Source organism: Rattus norvegicus, chromosome 1 (assembly GCF_021556685.1).
Source record: "Rattus norvegicus strain SHRSP/BbbUtx chromosome 1, alternate assembly SHRSP_T2T, whole genome shotgun sequence".
Taxonomy (NCBI): Eukaryota; Metazoa; Chordata; class Mammalia; order Rodentia; family Muridae; genus Rattus; species Rattus norvegicus.
In genome coordinates, this window is record NC_141534.1 from 218,792,501 (window position 1) to 218,816,500 (window position 24,000).

Here is a 24,000-nt window from a genome sequence, read left to right on the forward strand (position 1 = left end):
CAGACTGCGATTAACGGGATGGAGAGATGGCTCGGTAGTTAAGAGCCCTCGTTGCTCTTGTAGAGGCCCTGGATTCAGTTCCAGCACCCCCATGGCCACCTGCTATTTCAGTTCCTGGGGGTCTATATCCTCTTCTGACGTTCAGGGCCTCATATGTGCACACGGTACACATGTACTCATGGAGTTTCACACACATACACATACATTAAAAAGACTAAACCTTGGGACTCAGATCACTTGCTGTTCTTCTGGAAGATCTCAGTTCAGTTCCCCAAACCCATAGGTTGGCCGACAATGGTCCAAAATGCTAGTCCCAGACGATCTGATACACTTTCTGACCTCTTAGGGCACCAAACACACATGTGCTATGCATACCTATAATTAAGCAACACAATCATACACATTAAAGACATCTTTTAAAGTAGTTAAAAAATAGCTATCATACGCTGGATGGTAGTGGTGCACGTCTTTACTCCCAGCACTCAGGAGGCAGAGGTAAGTGAGTCTCTGAGTTAGAGGCCAGCCTGGTCTATAGATCGAGTTTCAGGATGGCCAGGACTGTATAGAAAAACCCTGTCCTGAAAAGCCACTTTTAAAAAGGGCTATCATTTCTATGGGTTCCTGCCTTTGGGACTCTGGGTAACTCATTAAAATCTGTGACACAAGGCTGGGGATATAACTTAGTTGGTAGAGTTTTTGCATGGTATGTTCAGGTCCTGAGTTCATTCCTTAGGACCCAGGAGATAGGTATGGAATTTCCTTTTCTATAAGATGAAAAGAAGGAGATGGTATGGAATTCTTCTTACAACATTATGAGAATAATGTAAATTAACATACATATTTTCTTTCTACTCTAACCTCTGCTTCATGAAACACGGTGTGTGTGTGCTCGGTGTATAATAAAAATTGTATGAATTACTCCTATGAACTGCTTGCTAACTCTCTGTTAAGTTAAGCATTCTATATGTCACACACAACTCCACAAGGTGGGCCCTGATTTGCATTTACTAGACAAGTTCAGTCAGGGTTAGTGCTGCGTGCAGGGCACATAGTAAAACAGGGTCAACATTGTCACTGGGGTCTGTTTGGAGAAACCGCATGCCTTTATCAGCAGTTTGTTCTTTTTGCTACCAGGAAGGCTGGGTTAGTAAACTGGTGTTTTTAAGGCTTGGAGAGGAGCTGAGGGAGGTTTTCCAAGCAGGGAGGCAGCAGGGGTGAAAGCTGGTAGTGAGGTGTGGGAGAGAGGGTCAGCAGGGTGGGGCTAAGACAGGAAGGGTGGACACTGAGGCACACAGGATCTGCTTTGGAAGGCAAAGTGTATGCACCCAATTTTTCCCCTCCAAGAGGAGGCAGTGGGCTCAAGAGCGGTGAGACCCTGGTCCAGGCTTGCCCTCTTGGGCAGCTGTCAGTCTCTTCCTTGGACTTCCTACCTTATACTATTCCCAGTCTTTTGCCAAATCCAGTCTTCACTCTTCCGTGATACTAATAAATGAGATAAACTACAACGGAAGTGAAGGTTAGAGTTAGCCCCGCCCCCTGGTCCCAGGGTCCCTAGAGAGTAGACAGGTTGACTGTCTGCAAACACTGCTCTGGTCAATCTGAGACCTAGGAGGTTGAGACTCCTTAGAAGGGAGGGCCTGGGAATGTGAGGGGCTTCCACACAGGGATTAGGAGTAGGAGAGACTTGCTCCCAAGGGTGCTGTTTCCCCGTGTGCCTCTCACCTGCCATGCCTGCTGGACGCCAGTTTGAGAAGCAGCCAACAGCCTGCAGTATGATCCATGATTTCCACGCTCCCTGAGTGGGATGGGGCAGTTCCACCCACCACTGGTTCCAAGCCTGAGGGTAAGAACTCAGGACACTTAGAGCTCTTCAGTCACAGATCAGAGTTTACAAGGAAACAAGTCAAAATCCGAGGGGAAGCCTGGCAAAAGTGGATTAGTCAGAGCCAGGATGATTTGGATGAGCCAGAGAAACGTAAAGGGTGTGGAGGAGGAAGACCAGAAAAAAGGAAGAGAGGTTGGGGTGTGACTCAACGGTCTAGTACGTGCAAAACGTTGGCTTTATTCCTTACCATGTTCATAGCCCCAAAGGGTGGCTTCGGAGGGCTTGAGCCCTGCCTTTCTGGATGCCCCAAATAAATGTACTCTAAGAAAATCAGAGCACTGTGACATCGAGGCAAAATTTTTGCTCTGACCCCAAACCAAATGATTGGACATCCCCGCCCCTTCCCCTCCCCCCCAATTCACCAATCCCGGCTGTTAGTGCCCAGGGAACAAGGGAGCCCAGTCTTTGGGGGTTAACTGCAGCCCCTTTTAGCCACCCGGCCAATCCTGGAACTAATCCCAGTTCTGTCACAGTTCCTAGGCAGATTTTCATCTATTTAGGTCCAACCGCTGAGAAGTAATGGGCTGAAACAGACTGGGCAATCACAGAAAAAGACCAGCAGAGACCAGCTGGCAGCTGTGGTATGTGGTCCACACTCTATGTGTTGCCTCTAGGACTTACTTGGTGGGACCTTAATTTCTAAAATGCAGCATTAGCCCCAGCTCTCTCCTTCATCCAGACTTTGCTGAAGAGATGAGCTTGTACGTGACAACATCTTAGGTGTGTGCACTTTTGAATGTTGCTATTTAATAGAGGGCTGGGGAGATGGTTCGGTATTTAAGCTCTTGCTGCTCATGCATGAGGACTTGAGTGCTGGTGTCCAGAATTGAGGTAAAAGGTGGGCATGGTGTTCTGGTCTGTAACCCTATCATTGGGGGGGGGGGGTGAGGATGGAGGACTCCCAGAGCTCTCTGGTCTGACAGTCTAGCCCATTGGTGATTGAGGTCAAGTGAAGACCAGATCTCGAGAAGAAGGTCTGAAGAGAAGAAGAGAATGATAGAGAAAGATAAATGACTTTGGCTCTGGCTTTCACATTCATGGGCATAGACTTGGACCCGCACACATGTGCACATGCATAAACATGCACACACATACAAATACACACAAATTATAATAAAAATAAGACTTGTGTGTGGACTGGGAATGTAGCATGCATAAAGTCCGGGGCTTGCCGTTATCATAAACCTGGCTGAAACCCCAAAACACAGGAGGTCGAGGCAGGAGACTCTGAAGTTCAAGGTCATTCTCCCATTGATAGGTGACTATTTAAGGCCCGTCCATCCATCTCCTGGAGTCTGACAGCCCTCATTACTGAGCTGTAGTCACACTGGCCTGCAGTATGGGCACTGGTTGCCCTACCGAGGAAAGAGCTTTCTTTAGATTAAAGGTCGCTACTCCTGTCCACCCAAAGTGGAAGGCTTTGATTTTTTTCACCCATGCAGTGTAGCCTGCTCTGTGTGTTTTTTCCTGTGTGTGCAGTCTCTCCCAGGGTACATAGCTGCCAGGCAGCCGTGGCTCTGTTCCCCTGGCTCTGGCAGGCAGGCAGGCAGTGGGGAGGGCTGGAATGTGAAAAGTCAAGGGAGAAGAATGACAGCGCATTTTCTATTTGTAAGCCGGCGAGTTTGGCTCACCACTTGAATTTCAAGTGGGCCCTTCAGGCAGATAGGGATGTCAGGTGAGAGAGCAAAGGCAGCCGATTTGAATTGTCTAAATTCCTAGAAAATAAATTCTAGGAATTTCAGCTGTAGGAGTAAGGTGGGTCAGGTAGGGCAAATTCACTGCCGGAAGGTGGAGCCCTGTAAGGGATGGGGCCCTAGTAGGGGGTGGAGCCTGGTAGGGGGTGGAGCCTGGTAGGGGGTGGAGCCTGGTAGGGGGTGGAGCCCGGCTAGGGGGTGGGGGTCTGGCGTGGGTAGGCTTTCACTTTTTTTTCTGTTTGCATACCATATTTTCCTTCAAAGTATTATTCCTGTTGAATCTAATAGACGAGTTTTGAGCTAAGGTTTTTGTTTTTTTCTTTAATCGAGCCACAGATCTCTTCTGGAGGGAGAAAAGCCACTCCCTTTAAATACTGTTTTTGGTTACTGTTCTTTGTTTGGAGTAATTACTACCCCCAGAAGTGGGAAATTACAGATTACTGATTATCAGAAGGAAATAAGTGCTTTGGATTAGCCAGGCTCTTGCCCCTGGATGGCCATTCCAACCCTTGCCAGTGTCCCAGGTACAAAGCCCTGTACTGCATGTTCTGCAGACACTCCCTCCCCTTCGTTGTTTCCAGAGGGGAAATGGTTGGATCCTGTGTCGCTTGTCATGTTCTTGTTACATAATCATGGGAAACCTTTGATAAGTTTTGTTGGTCACAGGAATGAGTACAGGAAAAAACATGGGGGTTGTGACTTGTCTTTTATTCACTGTGCCCTGACAATGGGTTGAATTTGGAGTGTATTTACTAGCACTTGCTTAATATTTGTTAGAAAGATTTAAAAGTTGGATGCAGGTGGGCTGGCTGGAAAGATGGCTCAGTGGTTGAGAGTGACTCCTGTTCCTTGGGAGAGGACCAAAGTTTGATTCCCAACCCCCATGTTGGGTAGCTGACATCCATTTGCAACTCCAGCTCCAGGGGAGCGGACCCTCTCTTCTGGCCTCCTTGGGTATCTGAACTCGTGTGGTGTCATCTGTGAACTCACACAGATACACACATACCCACTTAAAAACAATCTTTGTGGGGTAGGGTGACACATACCTTTAATCCCAGGGCATTGAATTGGGAGGCAGAGGTCAGTTGATCTCTGAGAGTTTGAGGGCCGCCTGATCCAAACAGCAAGTTCCAAGACAGCCAGAGCTACCCTGGATACCCTGTCTCAAAAACCAAGACAGAAAACAAAACAAAACAAAACAAAAAACTGGATGAGAATGCTGTGGTGGGCCAGCCTGACTGTTGGTTCACACAGAGAGGGAAGCGTGTGGAGGTAACCCAGTTTGTCCATACCTAACCATACCCAGGGAACCTTGACTCCCAGGCCCCCCCTCTACTGTTTACTTCAGTGATTGTCAGTTTCCGAGAGTTTTCTGATTGGCCTTGCCAGCCACATTCAGCTTTTCCCAGCAGCCCTCTGGCTTGGATGCAGCCCTCTCTTTTCTTGCCCTTGGGTTTCAGTGTGCCCTGACTCCTTTCTCTTTCCCGATTCTTCTGTGCTCTCTCTCTCTCTCTCTCTCTCTCTCTCTCTCTCTCTCTCTCTCTCTCTTTTAAAGATTTATTCATTTATTATATATAAGTACACTGTAGCTGTCTTCAGATACACCAGAAGAGGGCATCGGATCTCTTTACAGATGGCTGTGAGCCACCATGTGGTTGCTGGGAATTGAACTCAGGACCTCTGAAAGAGCAGTAGGGTGCTCTTAACCGCTGAGCCATCTCTCCAGCCCTTTTTAAAAGGTTTATTTATTTATCTACTTTATGTATGTGAGTACAATTCTTCAGACACCAGAAGAGGGCATCAGATCCCATTACAGATGGCTGTGAGCCACCATGTGGTTGCTGGGAATTGAACTCAGGACCTCTGGAAGAGCAGCCAGTGCTCTTAACCACTGAGCCACCTCTCCAGCCCTCTTCTGTGCTCTCATTCCTCTAGTTTCCTGGGTTTAGTGCTACTTATGTTCGGATAACAGCGACTGATGGCTTGTCGGTCTCTCTTCCCCATTAGATTGTTGATCCTGTGAGGGAGGGATGCTGTGTTCCTTCTTTTTTTTTTTAAAGATTTATTTATTTATTTTGTATATGAGTACACTGTAACTGTCTTCAGACACACCAGAAGGGGACATCAGATCCCATTACGGATGGTTGTGAGCCACCATGTGGTTGCTGGGATTTGAACTCAGGACCTCTGGAAGAGCAGTCGGTGCTCTTAACCACTGAGCCATCTCTCCAGCCCTGTGTTCCTTCTTATTATTGTATCTCTGGCATAACGCCAGCACCTGGCATGTGGCACCCAGCACATGGCAGAAACTCTGTGAGCCACCGCCGCTATCTTATCGCTGCATACACTTCCCATCAGCAGCAGGGACACCTGTTTTCCTTCTATCCCTTGCTGGGAGTCTCAGAGGCTTTTTCCTAAAGTCAGGGATGAGAACAAATACAAGCAAACAGAAAGCGAACACCGAACACCAGAGCTGTTTTTGTTTTGTTTTTTATTCTTCTTCTCTGAGTTATGGTCGAGGTTTCTGCAGGCCAGCTGCTTCCCTTGAACTGTTAAAGTGTGAATTCAGCTGCAGTCAGGAATGCACGGTCTGCAGACTGTCGGTGACACTCCTCAGGTCTGCACCATCCCAGCTTTCAGAAGGATACATGGGTCGACAGGAGGTCAGGTGGGAGCCTGACACAGAAAGTGAAGATCTTAAAACCTGAGAATGGTGGCTGCTGGTAGCTGCTGTGGGAGAAGGGTGAGTGGGAGAGTTTTCTGTCAGTGAGGTCCCAAACAAGAGGCAGGCATCTGGCATGTTATTCATGGCTCAGTCAGTGAAGCGTGGCTACAACTATTATGCCGCCCTTCAGTTGTTTTCATTTTTATTAAAATATATATATATAAAAAAGAGAGAGAGAGCCAGGATGGTGGCTCACGCCTTTAATTCCAGCACTGACGAGGCAGAGGCAGGCAGATCTCTGAGTTTGAGGTCAGTCTTGTATACATCATAAGTTCTAGGAAAGCTAGAGCTACATAGTGAGACCTTAATTCAACTCCCTCTCCCTACCCAAAAAAGCTAGACTGGTGGTGTGGATCGGTGGTGCCTCCTATAGGAAGGCTAAGATAGGAAGATCACTCGAGCCCAAGAGTTTAAGACCAGCTGAGCAATGAAGCAACCTTGTCTCCAAATAGAATAGGGGCTGGAGAGAGAGAGAGAGAGAGAGAGAGAGAGAGAGAGAGAGAGAGAGAGAGAGAGAGAGAGAGAATGAGAACCCAGGTTCAGTCCCCAGAACCCACATGGTGGTTCACGGCCATCTGTAATGCCAGGGGACCTGATGCTTTCTTTTGGCCTCAGAGGGCTCCAGGCATGCAGGTAAAAAACCCACATTCGTCAAAAAAACTATGTAAAACATAACAACCCATCTGTACTGGCTGGTTTTGTGTGTCAATTTCACACAAGTGATAGGTAGACACAATCGGAGAGGAAGGAGCCTCAGTTGAGAAAAGCCTTCATGAGACCCAGCTGTTAGGCATTTTCTTAACTAGTGATCAACGTGGGGAGGGCCCAGGCCATTGTGGGTGGTGCCATCCCTGGGCTGGTGGCCCTGGGTTCTATAAGAAAGGCTGAGCAAGCCGAGCCATGAGAGCAAGACAGTAAGCAGCACCCCATGGCCTCGAACCAGCTCCTGCCTCCAGGTTCCTTCCCTGTTTGAGTTCCTGTCCTGACTTCCTTCAATGATGAACAGTGATATGGAAGTGTAAGCCAAATAAACTCTTTCCTCCCAGCCTGCTTTTTGGTCATGGTGTTTCGTTGCAGTAATAGAAATACTAAGACAACCCTCCAAAATAAAGTGTGTATGTGTGTGTGTGTGTGTATGTGTGTGTGTGCACGTGCGTGCGCGCGTGCGCACGCGCGTGCGCGTGCACTCGCATGAATAGTTTATGAATGTGTCATGTATACAAACATATATTGGTGAGGTGTGGCGTATATGGAGGCCAGCAGAGAGGGTATCTTGTGTCCTGCTCTATCACCCTTTGCTGTATACCCTTGAGATGGTCCCTTGCTGAACATGGAGCTGTACCGGGCTGCCAGTCAAGCCCTAGCCATCCTATCTCTGCCCCTGACAGTGCAGGGTTACAGGTAAGTGTTGACACCCAGATTTTTACACAAGTGCTGGGGGTTTCATCTCAGCATCTCATGCACTGTTGCCCGCTGAGCCATCTCCCCAGCCTCAGGTTTTATTTTACTAAAATATTAAAAAACACTTTTATTTGCCCTTCTTCTCTTCCTCCTTCTTTCCCTCCCTCTCTTCTTTTCTCCAGAGTGTTTTGACTCCCAAAAAATCGGCCCGAATGTGGGGAGTCATCGTTTCCTCTGATTGTCCCAATCCCCCTGCCTGCCCTCCTGTTCTGTTTAAGCCTGCCAGACACAGGACAGTGGCCAGGTTGCCAGTGCAGACCACACAGAATGAGACAAAGCCCTTTTGCTAGGAGGCATTTGGCTGTCACATACTGGCACATGAATGCAGAAAAATATCTGTGATGTCCTGGGCATATGTGTATGTTTTTCAGGTTGAAACAAAGTCCTTCTAGAAAGCAGTTTTGAGGGTTGCAGACGTAGCTTCATTGGTAGAGTGAATGCCTACCATGCCTGATATGCTGGGTCTGATTGATCGAATTGCACTATCTGAATTGGGCATGGTGGCACGTACGTGCCTGTAATCTTAGCACCTGAGGGGTAGAGGCAGGAGGCTCAGTAATTCAAGCCATTCTCGGCTGCATAGAGAATTCAGTGCCAACGGGGGATACAAGAAACCATTTCTTTAAGAAGTGACTTGTTAGTGGATTTATGCAGGGTTAGCAATTCCTGTTCCTCACCAGCTCCGTTAGCCTCATTGGATTTCTTCTGTGGGTTCCTCTTCCACAGAGATCAAGCTTCTGCTGGCTAAAACAGAGATAAAAAGATTATTCACTAGGGCAGTGGAAATCATGAATCTCACCACTGATTCTTTTACCTCTAAGGGGAAACAAAATGACTTTATGGTAATTCTTTGATAGTCCTTATGGTCAACCAGGTTTAGCAGCTTAAAACCCACCTGAGTTTTGCAAATCATGGGAGCAATCAGATTGGCTGTGTCTCACCCCAGGGCTATTCAAGGACATGCACGTAGGAATAAGAGGAACAGGTTCAAACCTGATTCAGATAATTAATGAAACTGTCTTCCCTAGCAACCATGAATCTCCAGGCCAATCAGATTACCCCAGCGTTGCAGTACCTGTGTGAACCCACACTCAAGGAAGCTGGCTAGGCCAGGCTTGGGTGAGGCAACCAAGTCCTGTGAAGTGCAATTTGAGGGCCTCGGGATAGGCTGCCCTAGCCAGAAATATCTCCTTTACCGGCTTGTCAGGGGATATCTGCAATTTCACCAGCACTGAGTCATTTATCTTTTGTTTCTGTGACTGTCTTTGCCATCTCTCTGTGAATGCAGTGGTCTGGGATACATAATTCCCTTAATCTTCTCCCTTTAAACAGAACAGCTTCAATTAAACCATGCTTAATGTTTTGGGTAAGCCACAAACTCAGTTCCTACCAGGCCCCTGTGCAGACCTCTGCCTATCCCAGTACAGTTCTGTTTGTTTAGATAGGTAGTAAAGCTAGATGGCCTAGTGAGAGAGGGGATGGTCAGAAGCAAGGGCCTGGGGACCAACAGGCTTTGCCACACAGATTCTCTGCACTGCCGGGACTGGGTGGGCCTCATCCTGGGACCGGATGGCATATGGAGGGAGATGCTCAGCCAAAGTGGAGTACAGTTGGCATCTGTATGAACTCCTCTCTCTGACTTGTTCCACTCACCTCCCTTCTTATATCTATTTATTGCCTCTCGTCCCCCTTGGTCACCTCATTGTAGGTGGTCTCATGCAGGACGGGCATTCTCACGAGATATTCCTAAACCAGACTAGAGGTTTGCCACTCACTGTCAGCCCCTCCTGAAGGCTGGGGAGTGGCAAAAGAGCAGGGGTTGAAGATTCTTCAGCTTGAACAACTGCTTGCAGCAGACCTGGAGACCCATTAATGAGAAGCCAGCCTGATGCCACACGTGTGTTAAGGCCTTAAGGCCCTCCCATCTCTTCCAATTTGTATGGCCACCAAGAGACGACCAGAACGCACTTTTGTATAATCTTGCCTTCAGACATGCTTTATCTCCCCAGCTAGCTCTTCTAGACATGTCCCCCTACCCCAGTAATGACATCAGGAACCCCCCTGAAATAGAAACTCCACATTTTCTTTTTCTTTTTGAGACAAGACCTTGTGTAGCTAAAGCTTTTTTAAACTCCTGATCTTCCTGCCCCCACCTCCTGAGTCCAAGATTGCAATCGTGCGCTACCACACCCCTGCCTGGAAACTCAGTCAGTTAGTTTTTTTTTTCCTTTTTCCATTTGTGTGTGTGTGTGTGTGTGTGTGTGTGTGTGTGTGTGTGTGAGTGATTGTTCTTCTCCTTTATTCATTAAATCAGGGTCTCTCCAGCAAGCCCAGTGCTTGCTGACATGGTTAGTCTCGTTAGCCAGATTCCCTGTCATTGCCTTCTGAGACTGGAGTCACACACAGGCTACCATGCCTACCTTGCATTTATGTGGGTTTCTGGGGATCTGGATTCAGGTCCTCATGCTTGTGCAGCAACCACTGAGCAGTCTATCCACCAGTCTGCACGTTTAAAAATCATTTATTTTATGTGTATGTGGCTAAGTGTATGTATATAGACCACATGCACACAAAGCGGGAGGAGGTCAGGAGAGGCTGTTGAATCCCCTGGACTGGAATTACAGATGGCTGTGAGCTGACATGATCACACAGCTTGTCTCCAGAGCTGGAAGGAGTTAACACGTGAATGAAAACTATGGCCTTGCTTGGCACATGGTCCGTGCTAATGTGTTTGCCTTATTATTTGATCATTGTTGCCAACAAGGAAAAGCATTCCTTTCTTCTGTGGTTATTTGGACTTATTCTAAGATTCATTTCATAGCTGGAAACAACAAATTGAAAGAAAAGAAATAGCAATCGAACACTTACTCAACCAAACTCTGGGAAAGCTGTGATTGTTTTTTGAAAACTATTTCATATCTGATTAATCTATCAGAAATTTTGGAAATGTGTGCTAATGAGGAATCAGTGATGGGACAGTGCAGCTTTTTTGATTGTTTATTTTGAGACAGGGTTTCTTTGTGTAGCCCTGGCTGTCCTGTACCTTGCTCTGTAGACCAGGCTGGCCTCATACTCAGAGGTCTTCCTGCCTCTGCCTCCTGAGTGCTTAAAGTCATGGCCCACTGTTGCCCCTCCCTATGTGCATTTTTTTTTAGAGCCTTAGAAGTTTCATGCCATTTTAAAACAAGATTTATTTCTTTCTATTGTCTGTGTTTGCACAGTGCCTGCATGTATGTATGTGCACTATATGCATGAATGGTGCCCAAGGAAGTCAGAAAAGGGACTGGTTCCCCGGGAACTGAAGTCACAGATGTTGTAAAGCACTGTGTATGTACTGTGAACAGAACCCAGAGCCTCAGAAAGAACAAGTATTCTCCAGCCCCCACTTTTTTTGAGACACAGTTTTACACAGCTCAGACTGGCCTGAAACTGAATGTTTAGCCAATGATGACCTTGAACTCCTACCTTTACTATCCTGAGTGCTTAGATGGCTGATGTGCACTACAGGGCCCAGCAAGAGAAATTTCCTAGGGTAAGGGACTGGAGAGATGCCTCAGTGGTCAAGAGTGCTTGCTCTCCAATCCTGAGGACCAGAGTTCCAACCTTAGGTAACAAGCCAGGTATCCCTGCAAATGCCTGCAATCCCAGCACTTTTGGTTTTTGCTTCTTTTCTAATTATTATAATAAAAAGCAACAGAAGGGCAACAGAATAATCCAAACTACACTTCCAGTGGCTTCCAGGAGAGCTGAGAAAATGCAGGTTCAGGAGATCCTGCCTCCCAAGTAGAAGGCAGAGAGTGAGAAAGAAGGACACCCAGCACCATCTCCAGGCCTCCTTGAGTGTGCATAGACTCGCACCTCTACACATGTGCATGTACTTACACAGACCAGACACAACTAAAAAAATCTCTAAAATAATTTGCTAGAACGACAGGGAAGGAGCAGCCTGTAGAAGCTGCCGCCACTAAGGTTTCTGTAAATTGGTTTCTATATTGCTGTCTGATGGATTCTGGCTATGGCCGGGAAATCTCAAGGCAATGTGGGCTCTCCTTTCTGATAGGATTCCTCCATCCAGGATGGAGGTGACCCTTGGATTGGAGGGCTACTTCGTGAGTCTTCAGGATCTCCTTGAGGAGTGCAGCCTCCTGCTTGTGTGTTCTGCCCCATGACATTTAACAGTGCTGGCCTGAGAGAAAAGGGTGTTTCATGGACAATAACTGACCGGTTTGCTCGTCCAATTAAAAACTCCTCTTTCCTTGTAGGCTGTTCATAATGTTGAAGTACAGCTTGTTTCTCTCGTTTGCCCCTGTGAAGCCTTTGAGGACTGGATCTGGTGATTGATGAACCAGAGACAGTACCTCTTTATGGGAAATATATAAGGGCTTTATGTGGCTTTCACAGAAGGATGGCTGTGAGTGCAGGGTCCTCTGCTGTCTCCTCTACAGCCCGGGCTTCCAGGCTTGGGGTAGGGAGAGGCTGGGAGGTTTGGAGGTCGTTTGGGAAAGGTGGCTTCTCTGTTGTTTTTGTCCATACCCACAGTATACATTTGAGAAACGTTAATCCATGAGACGGTGTGGAGTGACTCTATAATCATCTTTATCCTTATCATTAGAGCACAGCACGACCTTCATCCCTGGACGGTAATGACCAGAATAAACACAAGGAAGCTATCAACAAAACTGGGGCAGCGTCAGGCTCCACCCCAGATGCAGGTGAGAGAAGTGGCGGGGACTGAAAAAATGACAGCCTTCGTTATCAAAGTGAAGGAGTATGTGCAGAGATGAGGCTCGGAAAAGCACCAGCAGGTGCACTGACTTCCTGGTCCGTAGACGTCCATCCTGGAGGAGATGGTTCAAGATGCCAGCACCCAGTCCTGCTCTGGGGATTCCAGGACCCAGAAATTAAAAACCTTCTCTCCCACCTCTTTAAAAGATATTTTTGTATTTTCAGTTATGCCTGTGTGTGTGTATGTGTGTGTGTGTGTGTGTGTGTGTGTGTGTGTGTGTGTGTGTGCATTTGAGCACAGGGGCTGGTAGAGGTCATAGGCAAGAGGCTTAGGTGCCCCTGAGCTAGCATTTCAGTTAGTTGTGAGTGGCCCACTGTGGGTGCTGAAAACTGAACTCCGGTGCTCAGCAGGAGTGGCAAATTCTCTTAACTGAGCCATCTCTCCGGCCCCCATGGTTTTGTTTTTGTTATTCTTGCTACAAGGTCTTCCTTTGTACTCCAAACCGTCTCTAGACTCACAACGTAAGCGAGGCCAGTACCAACCCTGAGGTCTTCCTGCCTTATCTTCCCAAGTGCAAGGTCTACAGATATGCATCACTGCGCCCAACGCTTTGTTACCCTTCCATCTCAGTCGAGCATCTCTGAAGACCGTGTGCAGGACTGAAGAGCACAGAGAGTGGTTCTTATCTACTGCTGCGAGGGGGATGCTGATAGGCCCTCTCTTGTGAGGGTCTCTTCTGTGAATAATTACAACTGCCGTGTCTTTAAGACCATAGTGGGGACCGAGCTAGGTGCAACACACATTCAATCCCAGGATTTGGAGGCAGAGGCAGGTAGATCTCTGTAAGTTGAAGTCCAGCCTGGTCTACAGAATGAGTTTTGGGCCAACCAAGGTTAAATAGATAGAACGCGTCCAAAAACAAAACCAAACAACCACCACCACCACCACCACCACCACAAGACAGAAGTGGCCATATCACTTACAGAGGACATGTAAGTCCTCTTCTTTTCCCATAAGCTCACAAATGGCACAATTCATCCATGGATTGGTGGGTTTACCTTAAGGTTCTTCCCTCCCTCATTCTGGGCTCTCTGGGTTAACCTTAGGGGCCCCCTGAATCCCAAGCCCATACACTTCCAAGCACTTCTGAGGTGCCCAGCACTGGACTCCACCTCTTCCTGCTCTTACCCCGCCCCCGACACCCCACCCAATTTCTCTGCTAATTTCTGGTGACCACACAGGTTGCCCACATCCTTGATATCTCTGATAGCTGAGGTTTTCTTTGCTGACTGCAGTCACCTCCTGCCTTCCTGTCTTAGATATTTTTCTTCTCTACTAGAGCAGGTTCAAAGAGCGTTGGTTTAAAACAAACACACGCACAATCAAATCATGTTAGTTTATTTCTCGAGTTCTCCAGTGGCTCCTGACTGTCAGGATAAAGTTCATGTTCTTAGCGCACAAGGTGGCTTGTGATCCAGTTTCTATCTTTGTGCTCCTTTATTCCCACAGGACATCCTCCATTCCAGCCATGCTGGAGTGTTTGCAGGTCCCCAAGCTATAATGCTGGGACACAAATCTGGTCCTCGTGATCCTTCCAATGCCCTGCCTTACTGTTATTTTGCTTATTTATTTATTTTTAATTTTAGCAGTACTGGGGGTTGAATGTAGGGTCTTGGGCACATGAATAAGCCCTCTGCTACGGATCTGCAACCCCAACCCTCTTTTTATTTTTATTTTTTTCTTTTGAGACAGCATCTAATTAAGTTGTTCTGACTGGCCTGGAACTTTTAATCCTCCTGCCTCAGCCTCCCCAGTGGTTAGGATTTCAGGCTTTCCTACCAGTCTATGGCTCTGACTGAGTTTTTGATGCTCTCTCCTTCAAATTCAGGTCCACCTGAGTGTCAAAGACTCTGTTTCCCAGGATTCATGGGTAGATTACACCAGCTCCCACACTGCTGGGCTTCCACCAGACGACATGAGGCAGGGGGCGTGGAGAGCAAAGGACGCTCAGCGGATGAAATGGGTGGAAGATGGCAAAAGCTGTTGGCTGGCTTCTGGGCACTCCTGGTAGACAGTGCTCTCTTGCTCTTGGGAACTAGTTTGGCTGCTTGTGGTATTTGCCACCCCAACAAGGTGCTTGTTTCCTTTTTCAATTTATTTCATCGTTGTTTAAATGTCTTGAAATTTAAAGGGGTTTGGGATCAGATCTCTTTCCTCAAATAACCCAAATACTGGACGAGCGTGAGTTAGTTCTCTCCTGCTACTATGTGAGACTCCGGGATCAAAGTCAGGTCATAAGTCGAATATTAGAGGCAATCACCTTTTTCCTCTGGCCTATCTTACCAGCCCTGTGTTCCTTGGATTGAAGTAAAGGAATGCCTTTCTCCCTGGACTGTGAACGCTTCCTTAGAACGTAGGGTCTCTGCACATGAAACTTAGAAACTGACTTGTGCTGGGCATGGTGATTTATGATTAGAATCCCAGGAATGGGGGGGGGGCAGAGGAAGGACTGTTGCCAGTTCTAGGTTATCCTGGTTTATTTATATAGCAAGAAGCTTACTTCCTAGCCTAGGCGATCTATAGAGATCTTATCTCAAAAACAAAACTCAAATGAACAATAACCAAATAAAGAGAGTAGCTCTGAGGAGCCAGGCTTGCTGGTGCTCATTAGGTGAAGGGAAGGCTGTGAGATCAAGGCCCATCTGAGTTACAAAGCCAGTTCCAAGGCAAGCCTTGGACATAGACCAACACTGTCTTAAACACACATGCACGCGTGCATGCACTCAGGCCCTCAAACAAAGGAAGAAAACAGCTTCTGTGAGATCTCTCTTTTGGACATGGAGTCCGGATATCTGTGCAAACAGCACTTTCTTTGGATTCCAGAAACTGGGCTGACCTAGCTCTGCCATTGGCCAGCAGATCACAAGAAGATTTTGGCCTTTCTCTGGGATCTGAAAACCAGTTTGCATACAACAGAGCTTGCTGCTGGTCAGCGGTGGTCAGTCATGTTGGTGAAAGAGCAGCAAGTCAGTCCCGAGAACTGCTTTCACGTAGAGCTGCCTTGAGAGCCTTGCAATCCTCTGCCTGGTCAGTCTGTGGCTTTAAGACTAATGGTCGTTCTGAGGGTGAGATGCTGGAGTGTGGACATTCAACCTGCAGCTCACGCAGCCACAGCCGTGCTGCTGCAGACCTAGCTGCCCTGCTTCAAGGGCAGTGGAGCAGCCCTGAAGCTGCTGGGCTCTAGTTCTGTTTCAGTGCCATAACCTGGGCAGGCTATAATCTGTTTGCTTTTTCTTTCTGTCTGTTTATTTTTAAATGGAGGCGGGGGTCTTCCTGAGTAGCTCATGTTAGCTTGGAACTTGTGATCCTCCTGCCTCCACCCCGTGAGTACTAGGATTACAGACAGGCAAGTGCTGCCACACCCAGTTCATTGTATATTTCAGTTCCTGAGTCATACTCACGCTCGAACTTGGTAAGTTTTAAAATAACATTTTTAAAGTGTCATTTTAACCTTTTTGTCCCCAATAAGAGCAATTCAACCCAGGACTTTAAATTGCTAGGCAAGTACCCTACTATTGAAAAAAATATTATATATATATATATATATACATATATATATATATATATATATATATATATATATATAAAATCTCTTTTCTTTTTCTTACCTTGTCTTCCTTCCCTTTCTTTCTTCCTTTTTTATTTTCCTGGAACTCACTCTGTAGACCAGGCTGGCCTTGAACTCACACAAATCCCCTTGCCTCTGCCTACCAAGTGCTGGTGATTAAAGGCACGTGCCGCCACCACCTGGTTCCTTTCCTTTTCCTTTTTCTTCTTACCTTCTTTTTCTTTTTTCACAAGTTCTCTTGGGATTCAGGCTGTGTTGATCTCAATATGTAGCAGAGGATGACCTTGAGGCTGGCCTCAAACTTGCTGAATTTGCAAGGATGGCCTTGAACTCCTGATCCTCTGATTTCCCCCTTACGAATTCTGGGATTATAGCATGAATCATCACACCTGGCATATTCATCGTAGGCATCGACTCCAAGGCTCTATGCATGCTGGGCAAGCACTTTACCAACTGGTCTGTATCACCAGCAATCAAGTCCTATTTTAATGTTTTACTTTGAGATAAGCTTCAACTAATATGAAATCATTCTGTAGCAGCTTTGAATCCTTAACCTCCCAGGTAGGTGGAGTGCAGACCAGTTGCAGGCCTGTGATACTAGGTCTGCCTTAACTCTTCTTCCTCCTCCTCTCCTCCTCTCCTCTTCTTCCTCCTCCTCCCCCTCCTCCTTTTTTTTTTTTTTTTTTTTTTTTTTTCGGAGCTGGGGACCGAACCCAGGGCCTTGCGCTTCCTAGGCAAGCGCTCTACCACTGAGCTAAATCCCCAACCCCCCTCCCCCTCCTCCTACAAGTCTATTTATTTTATTTGAGAGAGAGGAAAGAGGAGGGGAGAAAGAGAGAGGAGAGAGAGAATTGTGCTCACATGTACACCTACTACATGCACTAGATACATGCCTGGTGCCCTTGGAGGCCAGAAGAGTTGTACACAGCTATGAGCTGCCTTGCAGGTTCTGGGAATTGGACCTGGGTTCTCTGGAAGAACAGCTAATGCTCTTAACCTCTGAGCCATCTCCCCAACCCCTGGCTTTACCCTTTTGCGATGTTCACTTCAGGGACATTAAGTGTCTTTCTGTGTTTATGGGAGCCTCACCATACACTATCTCCAGAACTCTTGCCATCTTCCTCAGTTCAAACTCTGTAGTCATTAAACACCAACTCCCTATTCCCACTACCCGGCTCCTGGAAACTGCCTTCCTTGGTGTGACTCTGTGAATCCCATGATTCCAAGTGACTCATAACAAGGGTCTCTAAAACATCTGTCCTTTGGGGTCTGGGTTACTCACTTGTAGTAATGTTCTGAATGCTTCAGCACGTGTCAGAATATAATCAACTGTTCAATATTATTAGTAGTTTATCTCACGTATATGCCACATTTACCCGTTCATCTGTTGATGGACATTTAGGATGCCATTTTACCTTTTTCGAATAGTTATACTATGAGCACTGCTGAGGAAATATCTCCCTCGGTCAATAATTACATTTCCCGATGGGCATGGCTGTGCGCACCTGTAGTCTCGGGACTCAGGAGGCAGAGGCAGATGGATTTATGTGAATCTTTCTGTGGGTCTCCATCTCACTGTGGAACATGGCTCAATGATCTAAGACTTCTTCAGCATCTGGTCTACAGAGCAAGTTCCAGGCCATCCAGGACTTCGTGTCTGAGTCCCTGTCTCCAGACAATGTTTGACTGCGTGTGCTGCAATGTGCCCGTGGACCCTGGAGAACGGCTTTTGGTTCTTGTCTTCCACTGTGAAGATCTGGAGGACTGAGTTCAGACTGTCAGGCTCAGCTGCGATCGTTTTCACTGGCTGAGCCGTCCTGGCCCTGTTTCTACTTCTCTTTGGCACGTATCCAGGAATGGACCTTCTTGAGAAGGTCCCTAGCTTGTATCAGGTGAACGTTTGGCCACTTGCTAACGTTCTTTCTACCTCTCCCACTCCCTCTACTGAGGTGGCTCACAGATTTTATCTTTACAAATGTCTGCTTGTTCAGATAAGCAGGTTCTGAGCCCATCTTTTACATACGATAGGCCATTAGCAATTCCTCCATTCCGGCTTCCACCCGTATACTAAAGTCACTTGTCTGTGACTACCACGGCAGCCATGATCGAGCTACCAACTCTCACCTGCATTATGGCTTCTGTTTACTAACTGGTCCCTCTTTCTGTGCCTTGGACCCCTGGTCTTTTTAATCCCATAGCAACAAGGTTGACTCCTTTAAAACATTAGTCAACCAGGCCAGCTTAGTCGAAATATCTCAGAAGAGGTCATTACCACCTATAACACTCTGTGGCTTTCCATCTCACTGTGAAACAGAGCTCAAGGGCTAATCTAAGACGTCTATGGCATCTGGCTCCTGCTCTCCATCCCCTGATCCTTGGCTGTTCTTTGATTTGACAATCAAATTCCTTGCTGTGAACTATGCCTGGAGTGACAAATTCTTCTCTTGGTAAACGTCACCTCACCAGAGAGACCTCTAACATACCTTTCATCCTTCTTTCCAACCTCTCCCTTCTCTCCATCCCTCTCCTCCCTTCCTTACTATGTAGCTCTCTGTGTAGTCCAGGCTGACCTTGAACTCACTTCAGTACTCCCGCCTCAGCCTCTAGAGTACTGGGAATTCAGGCAGGAACCACCGCAGTGACTACCACCTGTGGCTTTTACTAATTCCATTTTCTCCATTTAGTCAGTGTTCTCTGCTACACACAAATACCTAAATGTGTTAACTTCCTTCCCCTTCACTGGAATGTAACCTTTATGATGGTTTTATTTTTTTATTTCCTGTCATAGCTTTCGTAATCTGTAAAGAACAAGACGGAGACTCTTGATATTCTCTTCCATGGGCTATTCCATTTGGTGAGCTATATTGAGTCTTAATGCCCATCGGATGCTGAAGCAGTAGTTCACTGCAAGTTTTAGGTCAGTGGAGGGTGTGTAATGAATTCGAGACCAGCCTAAACTACAGTGTGAGACGCTGTCTAAAAAGGGTGAATGAGCCGGACAGTGGTGGTGCATGCCTTTAATCCCAGCACTTGGGAGGCAGAAACAGTCAGATTTCTGAGTTCAAGGCCAGCCTGGTCTACAGAGTGAGAGTTCTAAGACAGTCAGATCTTCATAGGAAAAACATGTCTCAAAATACTAAAAAAAAAAAAAAAGTGTGTGTGTGTGTGTGTGTGTGTGTGTGTGTGTGTGTGTGTGCCAGCCCATGTGGTAGAGCACACCTTTAATCTGGAGGCAGAGGCAGACGGAGTAAGGACTAAGAGGCCAGTCTGCTTTAAATATCAAGTTTCAGGGCTGCCAGGGATACACAGTGAGATCTTGCTTTAAAAAAAGGAATGGAGGGGGCCATTGAGATGGCTCAGTGGGTAAAGGTGGGTGCTGCCAAGGCTGATGACTCAAGTTCAATCCCCAGGACCTGCATGGTGGAAAGAGAAAATGGATTCCTGTAAGTTGTCCTCTGACCTCTACATACATGCTGTGAAATGCGTGTACTACTCCTGCACACTAATAAAGAAGTGTCATGACACTTTAAAAAGCCCATTTGGACACAGAAAATACCCAGAGCATTGCTAGTGAGTATTAAGAATGACCACACTCTGCATATCCTGCTGTCTGAACTCAAGGCTCTCTCCTCTGCTGGCCTTTTCTAGGGAGGCGACATAAGTATCACACTTCGAATCTCATTTACTTGCTTCTTTTTTCCTTCACATTTTTCTTTTAGATGTATTTGAGAAAACATGGCTTTTATTTAATGTTGATTATACCATTCCCTTTGTTTCCTTTGAGAATCAGCTCCATAAAGAGACGTTGGTTGTTGTTGAAAACTGCTTCTGGCCCTCTGAGAACAGCACCTGTCACTTAGTGGGCATCCAGTCAACACTGGCGGGACGGAGAAATGAGCTGAGTGCTTCCTTCCTTTCAGGTGCTATGGAAAAAAGTGCTTTCATCAAAAATGAATGCAGGGGGCGTTATCGGCCTTATGGAATGGCTAAACCATCGGAGGCTCACGTGGTTGTGCAACTTGCCCTTAAGTGTCAGGGCTGGGACCTGAACACAGAGTTGAATACCTTTCTCCATTCATCCTTGGCTTTGTCACCAACCAGCCAGATGGGGTCTAGTGGTGAATTCATCATGATATAAATAGCTACACTGAGCCTCCTCTTCCTCCCACTCTCCCTCCTTTGATGCTAAGGGTGGAGCTCAGGGCAGTGAACCCCGCCCATCAACCCATCAACTCCTTCCTTCCTTCCTTCCTTCCTTCCTTCCTTCCTTCCTTCCTTCCTTCCTTCCTCCCTTTCTTGTTTTATTTATTTTTAAATTTTTTATATGTATGGTTGTTTTGCCTGCATGCAAGCATGCTGGGTACCAGTTGGAGACCTGAAGAGGGATGTGGATCCCCTGACTCTGGAGTTACAGATGATTGTGAGCCCTGGCAGCCGTTTTTAAATCTCATCTTTCTGAGCTGTTTTCCTTGACCTGATGTTGTATCAAACATACCATGCAGATCTCTCTGATGGAGGCAGAATTTCAGGGCTGGTTGATTACTTAGCTGTCTTGGTTACCAGTCGCTCTTGATTTGAAACAGTAACAGAGGCCTGATGAGGTTGACCACCCCTGACTCCTGGGTGGTCCTGAGCTGTGAATGGATTGATTCAGGAGCCTGCAGCGTTCTTCTGGCAAACCAGAAGTTCTGATAACCTCTCACTGGGCTTGTTCTTGTCAACTGGTAGCCCTGTGGTTCTGGGCTTTTGTGGTTCTGGGCTTTTGAGGTCTCCTGAAATTTGGGTGCAGATGACTTTTAGAAGGAGCAGATGTTAGCTGAAGTCTCCAGCTCTGATGGAGACGTCTCCTCCCCCTTCCTCTTCCCCTCCCCCTCTTCCTCTTCCCCTCCTACCCCTCCTCCCCCTCCCCCTCCTCCTCCCCCTCCTCCTTGTTTCTCTGTGTATTCCTGTATTACTTACAGGCTGTCCTGGAACTCACTCAGTAGACCAGGCTGGCCTCAAACTCAGAGATCCATCTGCCTCTGTCTCCTGAGTTCTGGGATTAAAGACATTGACCACCACTGCCCAACCAGGCAGTGTTTCTTGGTGTGGAAATCATGGTATTTCTAAATGTCTTTGAGGCGTTCAACTACACAGGAGGATGAGTCTTAGGACATAGTATGTCTGTATGTTCTGGACAGTTTGCCCCAATCTTTCCTCTAAATCTCTTAGGGGTTAAATGCAACCAGGAAGGAGCAGATCTATTTTGCATTCCACACATTCAGAATGAGGAATATTTCTGTTCACAGGGATAGGGGACAATCTGAATGATGGCCTACGGATAGAGTCAGATTCAATAAGGAATAAAAAAGTCACCTCGCCTTGAAAAGAGCATGAGCTGGAGAGTGGTGGGGAAAATGGCAAGGCAGGAGAGTAAGGACATAGCACGAAAAGATCTTGCTTTGGGGCATGGTAATGTACTCTGTAATCCTAGCACTTGAAAGGCTGAAGCAGGAGGACTGCTGTTGGTTCAAGGCTGGTCTGGTCTATATAGTGAGTTCCAGGACAGCCAGGTCTATGTAGAGAGACTCAGTCTTGAAAAATCACTTACTCAGTGTGGTAACTCACATCTGTAATCCCAGCACTTGAAGGATTGAGGCAAGAGGATTGCTGTGAGTTTGAGGTTAGTTTGGACTATTATCTTAAAGTTTCTTTTGCTGTAATGAAACACTAGGTCCAAAAACAGCTCATGGAGGAAAGGGTTTATCCTTGAAGGAAGTCAGGACAGGAACTCAAACAAGGCAGGAGCTGATGGAGGAGTGCTGTTTACTGGCTTGCTCCCCATGGCTTTCTAATAGACTTAGGATCACCAGTCCAGTGATGGCTCCACCCACAGTGGACTAAGTCCTGTCCCATCAATCTCTAATTAAGGCTTGCTTTATAGACTTGCTTATATCCTGACCCAATGGAGGCATTTTCCCAATTGAGGCTCCCTCCTCTCTGAGGATGCTAGCTTGGGTCAAGTTGACACAAAAGTGGCGGGCACAGCTGTGCAGTGAGTGCCGGCCATCTTGAACTATAATGTGAAACTCTGTTTCAGAAGGAAAAAAACCAAACCAGGATTAGCAAGTTGTCTTTGTGGGTGAAAGCACTTGACACACAGGCCTGACAACCGGAGTTGGATACCCAGAGGCGAAGGGTGTATAAAAGTGGAAAGGAGAAAACGAACTTCACTAAGTTGTCCTCTGGCTTCCACACACAAGCGGTGGCACACTCCCACTCCCATACAACCTCTCTCTCTCTCTCTCTCTCTCTCTCTCTCTCTCTCTCTCTCTCTCTCAGTTAAAAAAGAAAAAAAGAGAAGCTTTAACATGTAGGCAGAGGGCTTAATTTGATTCGAGGAAGGACATGATCTTTGAAGGGTTTTGTAAGTGACTCCCTGTAGGTTTGGGGGTGCAGTGTAGGTCACAGGGTAGGAAGAGTGAGGGTAAGAAGGCAGCACTGGGGATGTTGCAGAGGGAAAGGGAGGAGGAGCCGGAGTGACCTTTCTTCCGCTCAGTTTAGTGCCAGCTGCTGGTTTCCTATGTAGTTCACATCACCTCAGGCATGGATTCTTCAATATGGGACTAAAAGGCTTTGGGGGAAGGTGGAGGAGGTCTTCAGTCACTGGCGTTTCTTTTCAGGGGGCCATGTCCAGGCCTAGGCCTTTCTCCACATTGTGCATATCTGACTCAGTAGGATCAGAGAGCAGCAGATCGGGGTGGGGTGGGGGGGTGGGGAGAGAGTTTTTGGTTTTTACATTGCAACAGAATTCCTTGCATAGCAGAGCTCAGGAAAAAAGGCCCTATTTGAGGACAAAGGTCAGGGCTTTAGAGTTCAGGCCCATTTGCAGAGGGCTAGGCCCTTCTTTGCTAATCCCAAATTTGCCTGACAAGCCTCTGCACTGATGTATGTGGAATGAACTCTGTCAGGACAAGTGATTTCATCTAGTCTTCAAGTTACATCTTCTCCCACCTTGAAACTATCACCTACAGGTGGGCTTTGACAGGAGGAGAGGTAAGATTGACAGAGGCTGTCCCCATCCAGGACTGTTGTTGCTAGGGCTAGCCTGCTTTCCCCGGCAAGCCTAGGCTGTGAGTACTGACCTCCTTGGTGGGGAGCAGGGTCGGGGTGTGGTTTGCTGGACTTGCCTGCTGTTCGCCTGCTCAGGATTGGTGATGGGAGGCTGGAGGAGGGAATGCCCTCCTACAAACCTGGCAGCATCAAGCCAGAAGGAGCACCTGGCACCTTATCTGCCTCTCCCCTACATTCCAGCTCCTTGGAATCAGCCAAGCTCTTCACTGAAGTCCAAAGGAGGTTGAGTTACCCATATTCCCTGGAGCCACTTTGGACTGCTTCCGAGAATAGCTTCATGGCGCAGTAGGCAAAGGGGCAGCATTACACCCAAGACCTCATCACCCAATTTCCTCGTCGGTTCTGGAAAGACAGTTTTGGGGATTCACACCCAGTGGAAGAATGGGAGGCACTAGGTCACAGAATAGAGGTCTGCTCCTTGTCCAGGCAGTTCCCCTCTGCCTGGTGACAGGCTCTTAGAGAAACATCTTAATAAAAGAGTTCTGAGCAGCTTGGCAACCTTCCAACCTTCCTTGTACGAGAGACAAAAATGTTGTCCTGACAAAAATGTTTAGGTAATTTCTTAGCACATTCACCACTTGTAGACCCCAAAGTATTACAAGTGGTGGAACTCTTGAGAGAGAAAAAATAAAGCCCTTAAAAATTGTGCATTTATTCTAGTGAGTGCTGAATGAGGCAGACATTCTGTGATCTTTAACTGTGTCAATGTGAGAGAAGTATTTGTGGACCAACAGTCACAGGAGGAATCATTTTAGCGTGATTTTTTTC

The 24,000-nt window shown here is 47.1% G+C and overlaps 1 protein-coding gene across 1 annotated transcript in view; it reads left to right on the top strand.

Moving 5' to 3' along the window:
- Ahnak (AHNAK nucleoprotein) overlaps nucleotides 1-24,000 on the top strand; it is a 67,500-nt gene that overhangs the window by 34,916 nt on the left and 8,584 nt on the right. The window contains exon 5 of the mRNA NM_001398672.1: nucleotides 12,378-12,477. Coding sequence (NP_001385601.1) covers nucleotides 12,378-12,477 — 100 coding nt within the window. The remainder of the gene's footprint in view (nucleotides 1-12,377; nucleotides 12,478-24,000) is intronic.